The 19,138-nt window shown below is 54.9% G+C and overlaps 15 protein-coding genes across 15 annotated transcripts; 6 read left to right on the top strand and 9 right to left on the bottom strand.

The window, feature by feature from the left end:
* Positions 1-24: 24 nt before the first annotated feature.
* On the bottom strand, positions 25-1,485 carry L969DRAFT_89652 (uncharacterized protein). The gene is made up of 3 exons (XM_014710765.1): positions 786-1,485; positions 458-734; positions 25-411 (listed from the first exon to the last, which is right to left on the bottom strand). Exons 1-3 carry the CDS (start codon positions 1,449-1,451, stop codon positions 53-55), a joined length of 1,302 nt encoding a protein of 433 aa, XP_014566251.1. The 5' UTR covers positions 1,452-1,485; the 3' UTR covers positions 25-52.
* A 19-nt stretch (positions 1,486-1,504) lies between these two features.
* On the top strand, positions 1,505-2,506 carry L969DRAFT_89651 (uncharacterized protein). Its single transcript, XM_014710764.1, has 4 exons — positions 1,505-1,717; positions 1,772-1,930; positions 1,979-2,074; positions 2,127-2,506. Exons 1-4 carry the CDS (start codon positions 1,564-1,566, stop codon positions 2,246-2,248), a joined length of 531 nt encoding a protein of 176 aa, XP_014566250.1. The 5' UTR covers positions 1,505-1,563; the 3' UTR covers positions 2,249-2,506.
* L969DRAFT_96199 (uncharacterized protein) lies at positions 2,294-3,259 on the bottom strand (the record flags this gene model as incomplete). The annotated part of the gene is made up of 2 exons (XM_014710763.1): positions 2,294-2,585; positions 2,634-3,259. The coding sequence occupies 2 exons, from the start codon at positions 3,257-3,259 to the stop codon at positions 2,294-2,296; spliced, it is 918 nt and encodes a 305-aa protein (XP_014566249.1).
* Positions 3,260-4,609: 1,350 nt separating this feature from the next.
* L969DRAFT_89647 (uncharacterized protein) lies at positions 4,610-5,129 on the bottom strand. Its single transcript, XM_014710762.1, has one exon. The coding sequence runs from the start codon at positions 4,934-4,936 to the stop codon at positions 4,622-4,624; it is 315 nt and encodes a 104-aa protein (XP_014566248.1). The 5' UTR covers positions 4,937-5,129; the 3' UTR covers positions 4,610-4,621.
* Positions 5,130-5,658: 529 nt separating this feature from the next.
* L969DRAFT_19155 (uncharacterized protein) lies at positions 5,659-6,459 on the bottom strand (the record flags this gene model as incomplete). The annotated part of the gene is made up of 3 exons (XM_014710575.1): positions 5,659-6,055; positions 6,108-6,285; positions 6,333-6,459. 3 exons carry the CDS (start codon positions 6,457-6,459, stop codon positions 5,659-5,661), a joined length of 702 nt encoding a protein of 233 aa, XP_014566061.1.
* A 95-nt stretch (positions 6,460-6,554) lies between these two features.
* On the top strand, positions 6,555-7,696 carry L969DRAFT_77950 (uncharacterized protein; the record flags this gene model as incomplete). The annotated part of the gene is made up of 3 exons (XM_014710761.1): positions 6,555-6,842; positions 6,892-7,341; positions 7,373-7,696. 3 exons carry the CDS (start codon positions 6,555-6,557, stop codon positions 7,694-7,696), a joined length of 1,062 nt encoding a protein of 353 aa, XP_014566247.1.
* A 99-nt stretch (positions 7,697-7,795) lies between these two features.
* Positions 7,796-8,656, bottom strand: L969DRAFT_19153 (uncharacterized protein; the record flags this gene model as incomplete). Its single annotated transcript, XM_014710574.1, has 2 exons — positions 7,796-7,914; positions 7,963-8,656. The coding sequence occupies 2 exons, from the start codon at positions 8,654-8,656 to the stop codon at positions 7,796-7,798; spliced, it is 813 nt and encodes a 270-aa protein (XP_014566060.1).
* Positions 8,657-8,779: 123 nt separating this feature from the next.
* Positions 8,780-9,347, top strand: L969DRAFT_96195 (uncharacterized protein; the record flags this gene model as incomplete). The annotated part of the gene is made up of 2 exons (XM_014710760.1): positions 8,780-9,047; positions 9,112-9,347. The coding sequence occupies 2 exons, from the start codon at positions 8,780-8,782 to the stop codon at positions 9,345-9,347; spliced, it is 504 nt and encodes a 167-aa protein (XP_014566246.1).
* A 1-nt stretch (position 9,348) lies between these two features.
* On the bottom strand, positions 9,349-11,544 carry L969DRAFT_96194 (uncharacterized protein; the record flags this gene model as incomplete). The annotated part of the gene is made up of 2 exons (XM_014710759.1): positions 9,349-9,561; positions 9,613-11,544. 2 exons carry the CDS (start codon positions 11,542-11,544, stop codon positions 9,349-9,351), a joined length of 2,145 nt encoding a protein of 714 aa, XP_014566245.1.
* Positions 11,545-11,949: 405 nt separating this feature from the next.
* L969DRAFT_104928 (uncharacterized protein) lies at positions 11,950-13,243 on the top strand (the record flags this gene model as incomplete). Its single annotated transcript, XM_014710758.1, has 4 exons — positions 11,950-12,223; positions 12,271-12,366; positions 12,417-12,951; positions 13,005-13,243. 3 exons carry the CDS (start codon positions 11,950-11,952, stop codon positions 12,752-12,754), a joined length of 708 nt encoding a protein of 235 aa, XP_014566244.1. The 3' UTR covers positions 12,755-12,951; positions 13,005-13,243.
* L969DRAFT_89643 (uncharacterized protein) lies at positions 12,941-15,173 on the bottom strand. Its single transcript, XM_014710757.1, has 6 exons — positions 14,390-15,173; positions 14,178-14,337; positions 13,837-14,122; positions 13,580-13,790; positions 13,163-13,529; positions 12,941-13,112 (listed from the first exon to the last, which is right to left on the bottom strand). Exons 1-6 carry the CDS (start codon positions 15,013-15,015, stop codon positions 13,035-13,037), a joined length of 1,728 nt encoding a protein of 575 aa, XP_014566243.1. The 5' UTR covers positions 15,016-15,173; the 3' UTR covers positions 12,941-13,034.
* A 95-nt stretch (positions 15,174-15,268) lies between these two features.
* On the top strand, positions 15,269-16,200 carry L969DRAFT_96191 (uncharacterized protein; the record flags this gene model as incomplete). The annotated part of the gene is made up of 3 exons (XM_014710756.1): positions 15,269-15,537; positions 15,586-15,734; positions 15,791-16,200. The coding sequence occupies 3 exons, from the start codon at positions 15,269-15,271 to the stop codon at positions 16,198-16,200; spliced, it is 828 nt and encodes a 275-aa protein (XP_014566242.1).
* Positions 16,201-16,362: 162 nt separating this feature from the next.
* On the bottom strand, positions 16,363-17,402 carry L969DRAFT_96190 (uncharacterized protein; the record flags this gene model as incomplete). The annotated part of the gene is made up of 2 exons (XM_014710755.1): positions 16,363-16,493; positions 16,541-17,402. 2 exons carry the CDS (start codon positions 17,400-17,402, stop codon positions 16,363-16,365), a joined length of 993 nt encoding a protein of 330 aa, XP_014566241.1.
* Positions 17,403-17,530: 128 nt separating this feature from the next.
* On the top strand, positions 17,531-18,330 carry L969DRAFT_629248 (uncharacterized protein; the record flags this gene model as incomplete). The annotated part of the gene is made up of 3 exons (XM_014710754.1): positions 17,531-17,549; positions 17,597-17,813; positions 17,868-18,330. 3 exons carry the CDS (start codon positions 17,531-17,533, stop codon positions 18,322-18,324), a joined length of 693 nt encoding a protein of 230 aa, XP_014566240.1. The 3' UTR covers positions 18,325-18,330.
* Positions 18,331-18,337: 7 nt separating this feature from the next.
* Positions 18,338-19,105, bottom strand: L969DRAFT_52435 (uncharacterized protein; the record flags this gene model as incomplete). Its single annotated transcript, XM_014710753.1, has 1 exon — positions 18,338-19,105. One exon carries the CDS (start codon positions 19,103-19,105, stop codon positions 18,338-18,340), a length of 768 nt encoding a protein of 255 aa, XP_014566239.1.
* Positions 19,106-19,138: the final 33 nt, after the last annotated feature.

Raw genomic sequence — 19,138 nt, 5'->3', positions numbered from 1 at the left:
CCAGTCACTTTACTCATTGTGGTCACGACGTAGAGCTAATAGATGCATTTTGCTACGAACTGTCCCGCCTTTGCCGCTTGCGCTCTTCTCGTTGGTCTTTGCGACTCAACGCGCGTTTGTTGCCTTCGCGCGAGCTCAGCTCAGGCATCGGAAGCCGTGCGAAATGAGCCGCTAATATGCGCTTCTCGCCCAGACGAACGAGTAAGGCAGCCCGGGATCGGGACGTCAGCATTGTGGAACTAGCCAGTAGGCTTTCGTCTTCCTCGATTGTTGAGCTGTATTGTGCTAAGCGCATTTGCAAGATTTCTCTTACGCGCATTGCTGTAGCCTCGTCGAGAACGTCGTCAGGCAGATCGTCGGCCTTCTGTATCTTGCGAAACTCTGACTTGCTGGCCGTCAAAATTTTCACAGCTGCGGATCGTTGTCAGTATAGGTTTGTCATGAATGCTGGACTGACCAGTGATAAAATCCTCGGGCAGGTCCTCGGCTTGTGTAAGAGTGTAGACATCGTCTAGGCGGTCAAGGAGCCAGTCGACGCGTTCAAGATCTTTGCAGCCAATGAGGTCGGCAGAAATTTCGACGTTGTCATTCAGATTGACCTCGTCTACATGACCATAACGGCGGAGTAGATCCGCGTTTGGCGGGTCATTATAAGTGTTGAAGATCTGCTCGCCTGCCGCAATCTCTTTCGTCGTCGTCATCACTAGCGCGTCGGGATGGTACACTAAGCATGCCTGTTCGATGAATTGAGATATCCCTCCCTTGAAGACTCAGCGAGATCTCACATTGGCTGAACCCGACTTTGCATTGAGAACATCAGCCATTGGCACCATTCCGACGGTTTCGACTTCATGGTAAGCTGCGTCGTCGTCATCGCTCGCATCGCTTGCTGAGTCATCTTGATTCGAGACGTGGAACGAGCGCGATAGGATCAGACTGCCACAGCGATGATAAAGGGCCAGGCTGTAGGCCTCCAGGGGTTTGAAAATGTCGGCGTGCTTGGACAAGTACGGCACCAAGATGGAATAGTAGCTTCCTTCTGCTTCCTCTCGACCGATCTTGTCCAGGACAGAGGAGCCCTGTAGCTCTCTGAGCTCGTCGTCTGACCAAAACATGAGACTGTCAAAGCAAGTCGGCATCGAGTTGAGATATCGTTTCCAATGTGACGCTGGATCAATTTGCTCATACATCAAGCAAAGTATCAAGCCGACCCAGCCTTGTGTACTAATCTCTGACCAATCCGGTAGACTTTTGGGCAGCGGAGAAGTATGTACGGAGAGCACAAGCGAGCGAGGAATTGAAAACAGTTCGGTTTCTGAACGCAAATTGCTCGTGGCTCGCATGCCGCAGCCCATGTCAGGATAGCTCGCAAACTCGACATGTGGCTGGACACTGCCTCCATTGCTCTTGAACCAGTCAAGCAGAACCTTCAAACCTTCGTAGGTCGCCATTGCGTCGGCCAGCAGCTACGCAAGGAATCAGCAGAGAAATTGCAAAGCGCGACGGTTTCTGGTGCTTGCCGCCCTCCTGTTGCCTCTCTGTCTAGCCCAAGTCTAGAGACAGATGGATAACGCCAATCCGACTGTGCATAGCACGACAGCGAACGTCGGTCTCAAGGCAGCCGAGTTCCTCGACAAGGATCCGCTGTGGACATTCGATGACTCTGACGCAAGCACAGACGAGCTCGAAGAGCCGATCGACGCAGATGAGATTTTCGGTCAGTCTATCTGCAGAGCGAGCTCATTCCGTGTCCTGAAAAACGGCCATCTAGACCTGCTGAGGTCCATCACAGACCCTGAACACCCTCTCACGCTGGAGCAACTCGCTGTCGTCTCATCATCGCAGATCACCGTCACTCACGGCGCAAGGCCACATGTCCTCGTCGAATTTACACCCACTATTCCTCATTGCTCGATGGCGACACTCATCGGTCAGTGATGACACGCATGCTGTGTCTACCAGCTGACATGCTTTGCAGGCTTGACGTTGCGCGTCCGATTACTCAGAGCCCTCCCAGAGCGATTCAAGGTCGACATCAGAGTCCGGAAGGGCTCGCATCAATCAGAGAATGCAGGTCAGCAGTATCCCAGGTACTGGCGTGCCATGCGTTGAGCTCGGACGCGCAGTGAACAAGCAGCTCAACGATAAAGAGCGGGTGGCGGCTGCCTTGGAGAACCAGCATCTGCTCGGCGTCGTTCACCAGTGTCTGGCCACTGCAGATCGACGAGGAGCACCCATCGATCGATAGTCGTGCCGCACGCAACGTGTTGTATGTGTCTCGCTCGTTGCCATTTTACATCTCGCCCGCCAAGAGTGCCACGACTGTGATATCGTCGATCTTGCCGCCCGTCAGATCCGCGTTACCGTGTCTGCGTGCTTCGAGCTCGAATGGCGACTCTTTCGTCTGCGAGAAGCTACAAGCGCGGGCATATCGGACTAGCTGATTCGCCAAGGTCTGCACAAAGTCCTCCTCACTCATTTGGCCTTTGCATGCTTTCGACACTGCAGCCACGAGCGCTTCTAGCTCCCTGACGAACACGTTATCGCTGAAGCCATCCGTGTACAGAACGACCAGATCGTCATGTCTGTGCATCCATTGGCCAAGCGCGTCTCATAATCGAGAAATGACATACCTAAGTTGAGTCGAGAAGAGCTGAGCGTCTTGCGGCACATCAGACACATTGTCGCCCATGTCTATTGGGATCTTTGCCAGCTGCCATGGACAGTTGAAGTACTTTGTCTGCGAAGGCTGAACGTGGATAGCCTTGGAATCTCGCAGAATGGCAAAGCCCGAATCGCCCAGATTGGCGCAATCCAGGATACCAGTCGAAGCGGCAAGACAAGCATTCAATGCGGTCGAGCTGCCCGCTTGTACTGTTGGCTCGGTCAGGACGGCGAGGTAGGCATCTTCGAGAATACGACGCGGCTCTGCTTGCAGGACGTCACCCTCTGGCTGCGATTGAGCGGTGCGGTTACGAGCAGATTGCTGCGCGTAGTAGCAAAGGGCAGTCGAGAAGACCGAAGGGTCGACTCCACTGTCATTCCAGCCTCCAACTCCATCCGCTACGGTGACGCAAAGGCCAGTCGAATTTCTCAATTTAGCGATCGAATATGCGTCTTCTCCCAAAGTCGTGCTACCTCCCGTTCGCTCAAATCCTTCCTTGAGTAGCTTGATCTTCCAATTGTCGATCTTGCTCAGGCCTGGCGTCTCGAAAGATGGCAGCGGTTGCTGAGCGATCTTGCCATCTCTTGTGATCATCGGTTTACCCGCATAAGATGCTGCGACTGCATAACGCCAGCTTGGTGCTGTCGAGTAGCATCGCCTGACGCTTCTAGACATGACCATGCGCCGCAGACATAATCTCAAGTGACGCTCGCAGTAAGAACAGTCAGGTGAGCATGAGTATATATTGCTTGTTCAGACCGCACAAGTATCTACTTTCATAGTACGAGAGAAGCATGGCATCCCGTCAGATCTGCCCAATTAAGCCTCGTAACGCCCAGTCAGTAATGCGGTGGGGGACCACGCGTGAATCCTGCGGTAAAGTAGATTTTTGCGGCTCGTCTGGGCANCGGCGCTGCTTCGTTTTGTTTCTTTGTAGCCCCTACGCGTCCGGCAATCGTCGCAGAGACGCAATTTCCCAGAGATTCATTTTTTAATTCAAGTCGAGTTCTGCGCAGCGTTGTCGTGCTGAAGGTCATTGTGAGAGCGCATCGACCGAACGCCTGCGCGTACGACATTCTCAGACGATCTGACGATTGACAGATACGCATGCCGATATCATCACAGAAAGCCGATCATCCGCTACAATTGCCCGGCGCGTTGGACCGTTTGCCTGCATCAGTCCGAGCGCCAGGATGAGCCGTAGGTTGTTACGCGTGTCGTATAGGAGCTCGAAGTCCGCAGCGTGAAGCTCTCGCATATGGACTGTGACGCTCTCTGCTTTCTGCACACCCGCAAAGGCGAGCATATCTTACTTCGTCATGACGCACGCCGGATCTTGAGGATTGCAGTGCTCCACTGAGCGGGCAGCTTCTTTGTGTTGCACCTGGCCGAATGAGCGAGAGGCAGAACTGCTTCGCGCTGGCCTGTCCATCTGGACGACAAGAAGAGTCGCCGCAGGATTGGGGCATGAATTCTGCGGCGTATAGCATGCCAGACGTAGCCCAGCCCATAAGCTGGTTCGATCCCACAGCAATGTCTGGACCTCCAAGACGTGGTCCGGTGCGTCGATGCTAAACAGGATACGGCACCCGAGCTTCGAGGTGTGCGAACATAGCAAGTTGTGGCTATATATCCCAAAGATACGTCTATGTTAACACAGTCCGCATTCGTCTATCGGTTAGGATACCTGCTTCTCATTCGCACGAGTGCGCAGGGGGGGAGGGTTCAACTCCCTCATGTGGATTACCCCAATGGCCCAAAATGGCTCAACATTTTTGCTACTGAATGCTTTGCATAGTGCGAGGTCTACGCTGCAGCATGATGCATGGTGAGCGAGTTGCTGACGTTTGCATCCTCTTTTTTTACGCTCCTGCGGGGCGTCGCTTAAATTGACTCGGCTGCGGGGCATTTTTCGGTCGGGACTAGCAATCTAGATCTCAACTGAGCTCATTGAGCCTAATCAGTCAACAAGCTCACGCAACGGTCTCCCACTTTGCAGAGTACAAAGCAGAGTAAAGAAGCGCAGCTACTAGCCAAAAGAGAAGCAGCTGCAATGATCGCAGCGCGAGCTGCTTGTCTGCTAGATTCGCGCTCCATTGTCTGCCTGTTTGCGCTCAAGGTCGAGTCGCACGTACCCGTAGACTTATTCTGCAGCTCCGACATATGATACATATACTGGCAGTGCTCCGGCGCTGCCCTATGGCGCAGTGCACCGCTGCTGAGAGTACGTGTCGAGGCTGTCGCCAAGTTCGGCGAGGAGTGAGTGTACATTTCGCGCTCGCCTTTTTGTAGGCGCGAGAAATTGCTTGCGTGAGACTTGCATTCCGGTTTACTTTTAACACGTCTGCGCACGCTCCTACCACCCGATCTGTCTGCGATTGCATGTATATCTGTCGATCGTCAGATAGTCTGAAAATGTCGTACGCGCAGGCGTTCGATCGATGCGCTCTTACAGTGACCTTCAGCACGGCAACGCTGCGCAAAAATCGACTTGAATAAAAAATGAATCTCTGGGAAATTGCGTCTCTGCGACGATTGCCGGACGCGTAGGGGCTACAAAGAAACAAAACGAAGCAGCGCCGNTGCCCAGACGAGCCGCAAAAATCTACTTTACCGCAGGATTCACGCGTGGTCCCCCACCGCATTACTGACTGGGCGTTACGAGGCTTAATTGGGCAGATCTGACGGGATGCCATGCTTCTCTCGTACTATGAAAGTAGATACTTGTGCGGTCTGAACAAGCAATATATACTCATGCTCGCCTCACTGACGACCACTGAGACTGGCACTGTTGCTGCGCATGCTGTTTCTTGCTGCTCGCCGCATGAAGATCACATCCGACAGCGCCTCTTATGCTCTCGGGTGTCCTGCATTCCTGCATTGCCGGTGAGGAGCGCCATTTGTGCTCAAGACGATGTTAAGCATCCTCAAGTCACGTATAGAGGATCATTGCCTGCTGCAATGTACACATCGCATGTCCTTGACAGACAGATTCAAGGCTCCCCCTTCTCGCGCGGTGTGGCTAATACAGACTGCTGCGACTTTGCTTGCTGGCGCACGCTTTGAGCGATTATCTTTCCACCGACATTACGGATGTTCTGCTCTGCACGCGAGACGCCAAGCTCTTTGGCACGAGTGTACTCTTGCAGAGCTTCCTTGAGATAGTCAGAAGCTTCAAGAACGACACCCAGGTTGAATCGAATCTCGCCGTCGCCGGGTGCAAGCTTGGAAGCCTCTCTCAGATGCTCGAGGGCTTTGACGAGATCCTTGTGCTCGCCAGTGATGAGGGCGGTAGCCAAGTTCTGATGAGTGTCGGCTGAGGAGTAATGCTTGAGCGATTCTCGAAACGAGCTGATCGCTCCACCCGAGTCTCTGAGCTGATACTGGCACCTGCTCTGAGCATCTTTCAGGAATCGCACCCATCTGAGAAGGTTACACGGACACGCCAAGATTGTAGAAGCCCACTCCTGAGGGTCTGATGGCAAGCGACTGGCGATAAAGAGACTTTGCGCCTTCAAAGTCGCCTCGCTCGCTGAGCATGGTGCCTTCATTGATGAGCCGTTCTGATTCTGTGATCGCAGGATCGATGGTAGACGATTCTGTCGAAGCGCTCGCAAAGCCTGTGCTGCCTCAGTCAGCGTCCAACAACAAGAGGTCATCGACTGACGACGCTGGCAAGTGCATGCTGGCAGTGCTCGGCGATCTCCACCGCCCAGGACCGATCTTGGATAGCGTCTCACAGCCGTTGTCCTGGCGGTGCCTGCAAGCACAGGGACCAACATGCGTACCGCCATACTTGCCGGCATGTAGCGTCAATGACCGACAGTGAGCGCCCGGCTGCACGCGTTTTGAACTTGCCGGAGTGGGAGCTCGAGTCGGACTGACCGGGATGAACAAGCGGAACACGACAGAGGTCGAGCATGCAGAGCTCTCGAACGATCAGCCCGTCAGTACGAGTCAGAACATCAGTGCGACGACAGCGGCAGAGGAGACACGCTCGCCCGAGACCATCAGCGAGGCGCTCGAGCTCGAGACGATAGATACGAACCTGTTCAGGAGCAAGCGGCTCTGGAAGCCACTTGTCGGTAGAGGCGTGTTCGGTGGTCAGGTCATCGCAATGGCCGTCGTTGCCGCGACTGCCTCGGTTGAGCCGCTTAAGCACCTTCATTCACTTCACGTGAGCTACTTCACACGAGCACAGTCATCATCGCTCACATCAACGGCAGGCATACTTCTTGTCATTCGGTAATGCTGACAGGCCCATCATCTATACCGTCGATAGGTTGAGAGACGGCAAATCGTATGCCACTCGATCCGTCAAGGCCATTCAGGACGGCCGCTGCATTTTCTCACTCACATGTTCTTTCCAAGTGCCAGAGCCAAGCCAGCCCGTCTTCCAGATTGGTCGACCCAAGCCAGATCAAGTGGGTCGGACGGCGCCTCTGGAAGACTATCCCCAGCCTGAAGAATGTCAACCTATCGAGTCGCGCTTCATAGAGACCCTGGAACAGAATCCCAACCTGCCCGTCAAGCTGAAAGCGTTTCTCGAGAATGCGATAGACGAACGTCAACACAGCGCCATAGAGATCAGGATCGCCGACCCTGCTCGAGGAGGTCCGATCGGGATGGGCGTCAAGAGTCCGACTCAGGCCTATTGGTTCCGTTCACGCACGCCAGTGCCGAAGGATCCCGCTTTTCAAAAGGCAGGCACTTCGCTTCCATGCTGTTACGAGGAGCTCAAGATCACAACAGGGCGTACTGGCCTACGCTTCTGATTTCCAGCTCATCTCGACCGCAGGCAACGCACTCGGACTGAGCGGAAGGAGCACACCTCGCTTGGCCATGATGGCCAGTCTCGACCACTCGATGTACTTTTACAACGACTTTGATTGCTCCGAATGGCTGTTCTATCACATGGAATGCCCCCGAGCCGCACACGGACGAGGTGTGGTGACCGGCCGCATCTTTACACAAGACGGAAAGCTTGCCATCGTTGTAGCTCAAGAGGGTGTTGTTCGTGCAAATCTGTGATGCATATGACCCGCTGCACGACTGAAGATAGTCGCGAAGGACATGCAATGTGTTATATGTGATGTGTGCTGACATATGCCTACCCAAATTTACAGACGACTATGTCAGATGCTTCTGGAAAAAGGCGGCAATGGCTTCATTGGCAGCTTCAAAAGCGACCTTGATCTCTTTGTCGGCCAGATTTGGTCGAGCTGCGAAGCCATGACAGCAGCCCATATCTGCGGGCAGGGGATCAGCGTGGATCGATTGCAACGAGAGAGACGTACAGCGTTCAAACTGCGCAGGCACCTTGTTGGCAGCTAGGACTTCCTTTGCCATCTTCTGAACAGGCTCGCCAAACGTCATATCTTCTTCTGCGGCCACAAAGAGGATAGGCACTCTGATCTTTTCAAACATGTCTTTGCTCGTGTTGCCCGGATGAGCGGCCACGGCGACATCGATGAGGGGAGGGTCCATGCCGGCCATGGTGATACTCTGTACACCACCGTAGCAGTAGCCAACCTCGCCAATCTTGCTGATGCCCTTGTCGGCCCGGAGAGCTTTCAGAAATCGAGTGTGTATTGGCGTCAGCTTGCCCTGCGAGTGTCGCATGACCCATCGAGGTCCAATCTCGGTCATGAACGATGTGATCATCTTTCCGTTTGCGACAATCTTGGTGAGCATGCTCTCCTTGCTGATAGGTTTCTCGATCAGCTTGACGTTGACGCCCGGGAAATCTCCTTCGAACAGGTCTGGCACGTAGGCAGCAACACCGAGAACATCAGAGAAGCGATCAGCGAGAAGTTTGGGATTCTTGACGGCTAGGCCGAAGATGTCGGTAGCAATGACGATGGCGGTGCCTGCCTTTGCGTCGCCTTTCGCCGGGAGGGTCGAGTAAGCTTGCACTCCGCCGATATCGACCATACTCCCGCGAGGCTCGCCATCGAGCATGTATCCCTTGAAACAATCTGCGCACGACATTGTAGCGATTCGAAGGAGGGTCGACCGGATCGAGATGGAGCTTAGACCCGAGCACGAACAGTTCAATCGGATTGATAAAACCACGCGACGTCGCGCCCCGGCGGGCAGCAGGCGCTCTTGCGGATGCTGCGCTTCTCGACCTTTGACGTGACCGGCCAAGTATTTTACAGAAGCAGGCTGTCGTTCGGGCTCGTCAACATCAGTCCGCTGACAAAGGGCCACGTTCTGCTCGTGCCCAAACGATGCGTTCCGAGGCTCGCAGATCTGACCAATGACGAAGTGTACGATCTCTTCTCGAGTGCTCAGACAGTCCTGAAGCGGCTCGAGTCCCATCTGGGCGCATTGGCTGTCAATCTTGCAGTACAAGATGGTAAGCATGCAGGACAGTCAGGCGAGTGCATAACAACAACATCGATCTATCGAACCTACAGAAGTGCTGACGCGTGGTCAGGCAGTGCCGCACGTCCACGTGCATCTCATTCCGCGAAGGGCTCTCGACTTTGGCGGCGAGACAGACAGAGTGTACGACGAACTCGAGCAGGCAGAAGGGAGCTTGAAGGATGAGCATGAAGCACAGCTTCGCGTCGAATCGCTCAAGATTGACGACAGTGCCAGACGGCGAAGATCGGCAGAGGAGATGGCAGAGGAAGCGAACGAGTTTGCAGCTCTGTTCCCCGATCATCAGCAATAGATCAAGCGTGTGGGTGCGGGTGGTCAAGTGGAATGAGCGAGTCGAACGGCAACGAATCGTCAGCTTCGCGTGCGATGCTCTCTGCCAAATCATCGATGGTCTGGCAAAGCTCTTCACTACCAGCGACGCCCTCCTCCGTTGCACGGCGCTTGACAAGCTGCAGGAACGCGCGGCGTGTCGTGTTGTAGTCAAAGACAAGCAGCAGGGCATCAAGCTATCGTCAAGCCGATCAGCTCGAGTGGAAATGAGTTACGAAAGAGCTCACTTTCTGTCGCATAAGCTCGAATGCATCTACTAGATCAGGAAGCTCGACTTCCTTTGCCTCTTCGTCGCGGAGCCAGATCTTCCATAGCTTGAGCCGATGTCGGTCGAGCGAGCAAGTATGTGCGAGCGTTTTGCAAGCCCGTCTGAGGTTGAGTTCGCCGATCACGGTCGGATAGAGATAGGCAAAGCCGTGATCGCTTTCGGACATGCGCTGCCTGACATCGGCTGAGCTGAGCCAAGGTTGAGCGATTTCGTCTGTCGTCTCCTGCGCGCGCTTGACGAGCATATGCTGCAAGCTCTGCGGAAGCAGACAGACGAGCTGCTTGCCCGTCTGACCTTCCGCCCAGCTGTTCTTCTCCGCCTCTGACATGTCGGCTTGAGGTAGATCTGTGGGCGGCGCGTAGACCTCGCCAGCCGGCTTCTTCTCGAGCTCGAGCGTGGGCTGCTTCCTTCTCGTCCTGAACCATCTCCTGCGTCTTACGAAAGATCGCCAGACGTCAGGGCAGCCCCGCCATTTGCCCGAACGGAAACGTATGGCGTATTGCCAACCATGGTAATCGACATCGCCTGTCATGTCGATTGACCAAGTCGGGTTGACCCAGGACCAGGTCGGATTGGGCAGTGGAAAGTCTACGGGTGTATAGGGCGTATTTTTGAGGGTTGCGTTGCTCCAAGATGATGGATCGAGCTGGAAGAGCAGGTTCGGACTGAACTTTGTCTGACCGAAGACGACCATCCCGCGCTGATTCTCGTAGAGCACGTCGATCTCCGTGACTTCGCCTTCCTCGTCTAGTACACCAGCCTCGACAAGCACCTGGCTGAGCTTCTCTATGCCCGATCCTGCTGGACTTTTCTTGACGCGTCGCTTGAGCGGAGTGTGCTGAGCCAACTTGCCGAGATCGGTCATCCGCCTTCGCAACTGATGACCAGCATCAGGCATGGCTTCGCTCTTCAGACTCTCGAACGAATGTGTCTTGGCCAATCGCTGCCGAGTGGCAGGCTTCGCGCTGCGCTTGCTCAGTTGTCTGAGGTGATGCCGTTTGCGCTGCTCTGGACTCTGATCGACCGTCAGACTACGCTGCAGGTCATCATCGCTATCGCTGTCTCCTTCCGCGTCCTGGCCGGCCTCAACGTTGGCACTTGCATTAGCAGCATAGTCCACGGCAGTGATGCCTTGAGCAGGCGCGACTGCTTGAACAGGCTCATTGGGCGTGTCGATCCGAGCGAGGGCAAGATTGAGATCGGATCCAGGAGGCGTGACGTTGGTCGTGCCTGCGTCTGGCAGTGTGCTCGTTGTAGATTCTATGGACGCGACGGATTGAAGGGAGATGTGCGAAGAAACGCGCGTCAGCTCTCCGCCTGTGCTTGCGAGCGGATCTGGCGTCGTAGCACCCGATCCTTCGGTTTCTGGCAGAGCAAGATGATCCTCATCTTCTTCTGCTACAGCATCGGGCACTTCAAAGCTCGGTCTGTCATTCTTGGCCTGTTCGCGTTTGCGCGATCTGAGATGGGGTCTGTGCGCGCCTAGACGTTTGAGCAGCTGTCGCTTCTGCGGCTGGACGAGACCTTCGGGAGTGGCAATTGACAATCTAATGCCTTCATCCACCGTCGGCGTACGAAAGAACGAGTCGGGCAGGACCTGTTCACCTTCGATGATGGGGAGACCATCTGCATCGAGCTCAGGCAAGTCTACCGCATCGCTATGGAGTATGTCATTCGTATGCTTTGTGCCGCGGCGAAAGTCATTATCAGCCTGATGTAGGCTCGAAGTGCCAGAGCGTCGCTTGGCTTTGCGTAGAAAGCGTTGATTTCGAATCTTCTGCTCAGCGACTCTGGCATCGATCCGCTGTCGCTCGATATGATCTATAGACGCCTTTGTGGGGAGCTGACCCGCAAGATCGCCAAGGATCTTGCGAGCTCGCTCATTGTCCATGTAGGGTTTGTCGGTGACGGCGACAACGAATCTAGCCAGTCGCGACTTTTCGCGCTCGCTGCCAGCTGCCACGACCCCATTCCCCACAACCAGGCTCTCGCAGCGTATGCGCGATAGTCCATCCTGCTCAGTAGCGCAGACAGTTAGAACACACCATCATCCGCATGCTCCCGCAAAGCATGCGGGCTCTGCTGCCCTCCCGTGACCCGTCAGTCTCCAGCATCGGTTCGCTGCCTGTGCCATGGTACCTGAAGATCTCTCGCTAGCAAAGAATGCAACGCATGCCTAGGATCGCGTACTGTTGTAAAACTAATCATCATGTGCTTGCTCCCTGACGATTGCCATTGAAATTCCCGCAAAGACGTAGACCGTACGCGTTTCTCGAATTGCACGTTGCCTCATTCGATGGCGACCATTCTCCTTGGCTCGACGGGCGAAGTGGGCCGTCAGGTCCTGAGAGCCAGTATCCAGAGCAGCCTTACCCCGATCATTTGTCCCGTCCGACAAGGGAAGGCTTTGCATGTCAGCGACGACAAGTTCAAGTCGACTTCTATCGACTTTGACTCAATTCCCCAAGCTGGCCTCGACTCACATTCTGCTGCCAATGTGATCATCACACTCGGTACGACGAGAGCAAAAGCAGGCAGTGCAGCTAACTTCGAGCGCATAGACCGGCACTGTACGTCACGAGAGGATCTCGAGCGATGAACTGATGGTGTGCTGCAGATGTGCTTGAAAGTGCGAAAGCAGCCAAGACGGCGTCGGCAGAGCGAGTGATCTACTGCAGCTCTGCCGGCAGCTCCTCGAGCTCGCCGTTCCTGTGTGAGCGACGGTCTGTGAGCGTCGCCTCTCGCTAATTGATCGCTCTGCAGATCCCAAAAGCAAGGGTCTGACGGAGGAAGGTCTGGCAGAGTTAGGCTACACAGAAACAATCATATTCAGACCCGGATACCTCCAAATCGATGGCGGCCGACCCGAAAGCCGCATATTAGAGAAAGCATTTGGCCCTTTCTGTCACTATGTCCTGGCTAGGTTCAGCTCGGGCGTAGAGATCAACACCAAACTCTTGGGCAATGCCATGATCAAAGCAGCCGAGATGGGCGCCGACAAGCTCGTCAAGGACGGTTATGCGACAAAGCAGGCACTCAAGAATGGCAAGAAACTCACCATCGTCAATAATGAACAAGCCACTCGTCTGGGCTCTACATGAGCTCTACCTGAGCTCCCATCACTCTGTTGTTGCATGAAACCAGCGAGTTGCAGACTGTGCAGAGACTCGAGCGCGAGTGCTCTGCGCGGCTCGCATTCGATCACAAATTCCGCCCACATACCTCGCCCGTCTGGCATACGCATAGCCGCGAGAATTATATATCAGTGCTTTTCCGTTGCCTCGAGATCTTTCGCATGGTACGTCAGCTTCACTCTATGCAAGCGCAAAGCGATATGCAGGCAGCGAGCAGTGGTAGACAACAACACGTTCAACTTGAAATTCATGCTTTGCGACTGATGCAACGACGTATGATCGGCGTGTCTTGAAGAGAGCGTCTGACGAGGTTGCCTTCGAAAGCCTGGGCATGCTTGTCAGCGCAGGTCAGGGGAAGTATGAGCGAATACTGACAGAGGCCATAGCTTCGAGCCTTAGACCGCGAGTCTCGGGCAGGAAGAAGATAACGATGAGCGTGATGAAGACGCAACAGCCGGCGAAGAGTAGGAACGCGCCATAGTTGATCGTATCGAGCATGATGGGTGTGATCTTGGCAATGGTATAATTCATCGCCCATTGTGTCATGACGGCCAGACTGAGTGCGCACTGTCTGGTGTGATTGGGAGCAATTTCGGCTGAAAGAACCCAGGGAATCGGTCCGTAACCCATAGAGTAGAAGACGACGTAGAGGAAGATGGCGACAACGGCGACGTAGGCGCCTGCTGTGAGGTGAGTGGGAGGAGTGGCATCTGATGATTCGGAGCTGTGTGACAATCGGATGCTGCTTGCAAGTCAGTCATTGAAGCAGCACAGCGCCTGGCAATGACTGACTAGATGCCTATATAGAACATGCAAGCCGCTTGACCGAGTCCGCCAAAGATGAGACAGGGCTTGCGACCAGCTTGCTCTATCGCAATGAGGAGCACCAAGAGGGTGAAGATGACTTTGACGATGCCGTAGAGGCCTGTCGCAAAGAGTGAGTTTGTTGTGCCGACGATGCCGAGTGATTGGAAGACACGAGGTGAATAGTAGTTGAGTGCATCTGTACTATCATCAGTACAGACTGCGGTTGCGCCGATATTACATACTCGTTCCGGTCCATTGCTGAGCCCACATGAAAAAGACGCCAGCGAGGCTTCGGTAGAGGATGGTGCGTGATTCGCCCATTGCGCGCAGTTGACCCAACAGCGATAGTCGTGTGCGACCTTTGAAGCTATCGAGGATGTCATCGAGCTGCTGTGAGACGTAAGGGTCGTCTTGCGAGCGCCGATTGAGCGATGCTAGTACATGTCGAGCCTCAGCTGTTCGGCCTCGTTCGCACAGCCACCTTGGCGATTCGTGCTGGAACAGCATGCCGATGAGCAGTATCATGCCCTGCAGGACTTATCAGCACTAGTATAGCAAAAGGCCAATCGTCAGCAAAACTCACAGGTATAATTTGGAGGCCAAAAGACAGCCGCCACATCGAGGGGTTATATTTGTCAAAGTGCAGATTGTTGCCATAGTTGATCCAGAAGGCTATCGCTATGCCCGTGACATTAAAAAGCTGCATCATGCCAGTCGTCCTCCCTCGAATCGATCTTGGCGAACTGACGCGTCAATCAGGTCAGGCACAGCTCGCAAGTTGAGGCAGAGGCTCACCTCTCGGATATGTACGCAGGTACGACGGCACTGATGGCACCGACGCCCCAGCCGCCAATGGCACGCCCTGCGTACAGTGGTGCTAGAGAGCTTGAGCCTCTTATGCCGGCAAGCGTCTGAAGAACGCTGCCCAGCAAGAAGACGAGCGCAGCAAGGATGATGGCCTTTTTTCTGCCATAGCGTGTAGAGCAGAGTGGCGTGATCATGAGGGCACCAAAGAAGCAGCCTGCCTGTAAGCTCGAGACGATGTCGCCAGTCGTGCGAGCAAAAGCTTTGGAGTCTTTCGCGTTCAGATTGAAAGAGCGCTGAAAGGAAGCCATGGACAGTACGCCGCCAATGAGGCCAGTGTCCCAGCCGAAGAGCATGCCTCCGAAGGAAGCACAGCTTGCCATCAGATAAACTTTCCGATCTCGCACGACTTCGCGCCATGTCGAGCGCAAGTAGCTCCTGAGCCTGTTTGACGGTCCTGTGGCAGTTGGCTTGGTCGAATGCCAACTAGAAGAGCGCGCGCTTGTGCTTGACAAGCGAGCTTTGGTCGGCGAAGCATCGCTCAAGCTGGCAAAGTCGACTTCGTCTGTATAATTGAGCGTCGCACTCGGGCGAGCATCGATGTCCCTTGTCTCCATGTTTGGTCTGTGCCTACTTCTGGCTGCTCACAGTATGCGTTGAGCAGAACAAAAGGTGCCGCTGCGTCATGTCTTGCTGAGCTCGTTGAGGTTGGGACAGCTGGCTGTCTTGAGTGTCACGACTGAGTTCATGATCAGGGTGGCGCCAAGGATTCTAGGCCTGCCGCCTGCCGTGTGACGAAACTGAGAAAATCTCTGGCTCCAGCTCTCTTCGCGCGGCGCGAACTCCCCGGATTCGCGGCGTTTGCAAGGAATGTATGTTGCTCTGAGCAGACCGGCGCGGCTCGCCCGACAGACAGAGCTCATCAGGCTCTCCTTCCTCCACACATCGAGCAATCGCCTGCAGCCGCGAACTGGTCGCACGGTCGAAGAGCTCGAACAAGACGATGACCACCGTCATGACTCTGGCGAGCTGCCTCGAGCGGCCGAGTCAGGCGCATCACGCTACTCACACCACAGAGAGCATGTCGGCTACGACACGCCTGCTCATGCGCCCTCATCGCGCGAGGATATCATGACTGTGTGAGCCGATATACACCTCACGAGGTGCAAGCTCATTCGAGGATTCAGGCACGAGCGGGGCGAGATGTCAGATTCGGGCGAGTTCCCGATGGAGCTAGGACCAGAGACGAGCAAACGGCGAAGCACGCCAGACCATTCCGATCATCATCATCGCGATCTTTCTTCCATGCGCGAGCAAGGCGAGCTCGCTGACAATGGTGCGCCTTAGCGAGCTGTCCATGCGCGAAAGGAGGCCCATGACTTGCTCATGCAGGAGAGTTCCCGAGACATCTCGATGATGTGATAGCCGAACGCCCTACATTTGCAGACAGGGCGACCTCTACGGGCGCAGCTGCCACTATCATGAGGCCTCGAGCGTCAAAAGCCAATCGACCATCGCCAACACCAGCAGCACAACCGAGTCGACACAGACTTTTCTACCGGGACCTGCTACCGCCGATCCTACAAGCTCTTGCGCTTGGCAGTATCGCGTTTTATGCGCTCTCGCTGCTGCAGATGTCGCTCGACGCAAAGTATCAAGCAGAGAACTACCTAGCGCAGATCGCCAAGCTCGAAGCAGAGCTTGCTGAAGCTCGTACGCAGCTCGAGACTGGTCAGGGAAACGTGCGAGGGGAACTCGTGCAGCCAAAGACGGGCTGGCGAGCTTGGATACCTTTCATGTGACGATCAAACAAAGCGCGTATGAATTCGAAACAACATGATCTACACCGACGTTTCTTGAGCCGAGTCTCCTGCCTCGAGGTCGTGCATGCGATTCAACAGAACTGGGAACATACATTGGCACTGATGGTCTCGTGTATGTGTGTGTGTGTCTCAGTCTTTCAGTCATCTTGAGCGCTGAGAGACCGAAATCCTTGCATCTGACCAGACCTGTCTTGCACCGATCCAGCTTGACAGACAGCCGCTGAGTGCTCGGATGCCTTCTGAGCCGGATTGCAGCTCAAACACCTCGTAGACTGCTTGGAAGGTTAGGATACGGACTTGAGATAGGCACAAGACGTACAGGCAAAGACGAGATCGCCCAGCAAACGAGCGCGCTCCCACCAGAGCCAGGAGAGTCGATCTCTTAAATTGCGTAACATGGCTCTGCTTCGTCGTATACGCTCCAGTTCGAAACGTTCTAGCTCGAAGCGTAGCTCGTCATCCAGGTCGCCGTCTGCGGCGGCTTGCTCCATACTCGCCCGAGCCTCGACTTCGCCATCGATCATCTGACGTCGGATCAATCTTCCTCTGCGCCACGTCTCGCCGCGCTCGCCCTGGACTTGCCAAAGACCAAGTACAGACAATCCGAGCCAGGCGACATCGGCCAGGCGAGCGGCTCGATCACTGTAAGGTCGTGCGAGAAGACCGAGTCGCCCGAAGCACTCGACATCGTCAAAGACGGACAGCAAGAGCGAGAGCCACGTCTCTGCTAACCTTAGCGCGAAGGGGCCTTGCGAGTCCGGCGTCATCCGGACAGAGGTCGTGGTGGCCAGTGGGGTCAGAGGAGGTGCAGGAGATTCTGCATGCTTGCGTAGCTCTGCGAGCGGGCGTAGAAACTCGAAGAGCGCAAGGACTTTGCGGGTCGTGCTGAGCACGGACACAGCGAATAGCAGTCTTGCGGTACGCGAGCCTTGAAGGCTTGCCTTTGTTGCGCGAGCAGGTCGACGGCGCGTGACGAGCCATATATAGAGTCGGAGAGAGTACTGGACGGCTCTCATCAATCGCTCCCTGCCCTCGCTCGTCTTGAGCAAGAAATAGAGCAGTAAATGACGTCGAGGTCTTGCGACATGCTGTGTCCGGATGAGGCGGGTGACACCGCTCGCTGTGCGCTCCCGTGCCTTCGTAGGACTGTTGCTGCCCTCCGAGAAGCCTGTCGCACTCATTCTTTGAGCTTCGCTGGCCAATTTGGGGGAGCAGCAGCCTCCACCTTTGGCGCCTCAAGCGAAGCGCAAGGTCGCGTTGGAAAATGTTCTTTGCTTCTCTGCGCATTTCCGCTGTCACACAAGGCAGCATGGCCATCTTTGCGATAGGTAGGCAGCTCAGAGAGTACATATCGACGGACTGACATGCCCAGCAGAGCACATGGAAGGGCAGGAGTCGACGCCAGAAGCTCTGCCAATCTGGATCGTGCTCGAATATGCTCATATGCTACAGCTCGTAGCCGGATCAATCTCGTCTTCACAGCGAGAGCACACTTCAAGCGTCCTCTTCTCCAATCTTTCGGACCACTCAGCGACCTACTTGACCAAGCAGCTTGATGCGCGCAAAGCCACCGACGCGACCAATCCCCACAGGTGAGCATGACTTAGCTTTGACACGTTATTGTGCTGAGCCGCGCCGTCGAGCAGCCCATATGCGACGTCGACAACGAAGATTGAGGCTTATCTAGCTGACCACGACATACCCAAGTCGAAAGTGTGCCTGCTTGATCCTCGAGCACCTCAGGCGCTTTCGCCCGCTGATGCTGCTCATTTCGATGTCTTCCTCTTTGGCGGCATCCTCGGCAATGATCCTCCTCTGGATCGTACCGGAGAGCTGCGCCGACTGGGATTCCCAGGGCGGCATCTGCGGGAGATTCAGATGACCACAGACACTGCCGTTGGCGTGACGAAGCTATGCGTCGAAGACGGCCTCACACTCGATCAGATTCCCTTCATCGATCATCCAACGATAGAATTCAATCAGCATGAATCAACAGAGATGCCATTCCGTTATATCGTGCAGAAAGACAACGGAGGGCCTCTGATGCCCACGGGTATGAAAGACTGTTTATACGAGGATATGAACAAAAGCTTTGATTTCTAGTCGCAACGGATGTTCACGTTCTCTTGCGAGCGGCGAAGCCGATCTGCTGATTGTCGTCGTCAAGCACAACGATCAGGTGCTGAAGGATCTTGCTGCCCATTATCGCATCAACGCCGGCCGGCATGTCTGCAATCTGCTGGAAGATGGAGAATACGAATCCGTGCCAATCCCGTCTTGTCGCCGCGCCTAGAAGCTGCTCTTTGCCTGGCAGTACAAATTCTAGGTTGCCAAACTGTCCCGAAAATGCATCAGCCCAGCGAAGCGCGAGCAAAGATGAAAGACGGGCCATAAACGTCAGATCCTTCGGCAGATGGTCAGCTGGGACCAGTAGAATCCTGGTTCCCTCCACGAGCTTTGAACCAGGTATATACTTCATCAACATCTGCATAGCCGTCGGCGTAAGTATGAAGAGTGGGGCGCCTGTGTCGACTATCATCGACCCATCGAATCCGATTTGCGGCATGCCGATCTTTACTTGCCAACTCTCCGCCTCGAGACAGGGCAGATATACAAGCTCCCCAACAGCGTTGTCCAGATTGACGTAGCCCAAAGTCAGCGAAGGCTCATCGAGGTCGATAGTAACGACATTTCGTGGGACAATACCTGCATCAGTCGCACCGGTCATCCACGTGCTGAATGTATCGCTCTTCATCTGACCGTCGAGCCCCGCTTGCGGACCAAGCGCAAAGACGCCAGTGTATCCGCTCGTCGTGCTGCCTGTCCTGATCTGCTTGACGACGCCAAAATCCGTGCTGCCCAAAATCAAATTGGGCGCAATCATTGTCTACACGCGGCCTTAATGCAGTCAAAACAT

This window comes from Mixia osmundae (genome assembly GCF_000708205.1).
Source record: "Mixia osmundae IAM 14324 unplaced genomic scaffold scaffold_9, whole genome shotgun sequence".
In the NCBI taxonomy this organism is placed as follows: Eukaryota; Fungi; Basidiomycota; class Mixiomycetes; order Mixiales; family Mixiaceae; genus Mixia; species Mixia osmundae.
This window is presented reverse-complemented; position numbering and strand designations above follow the sequence as displayed.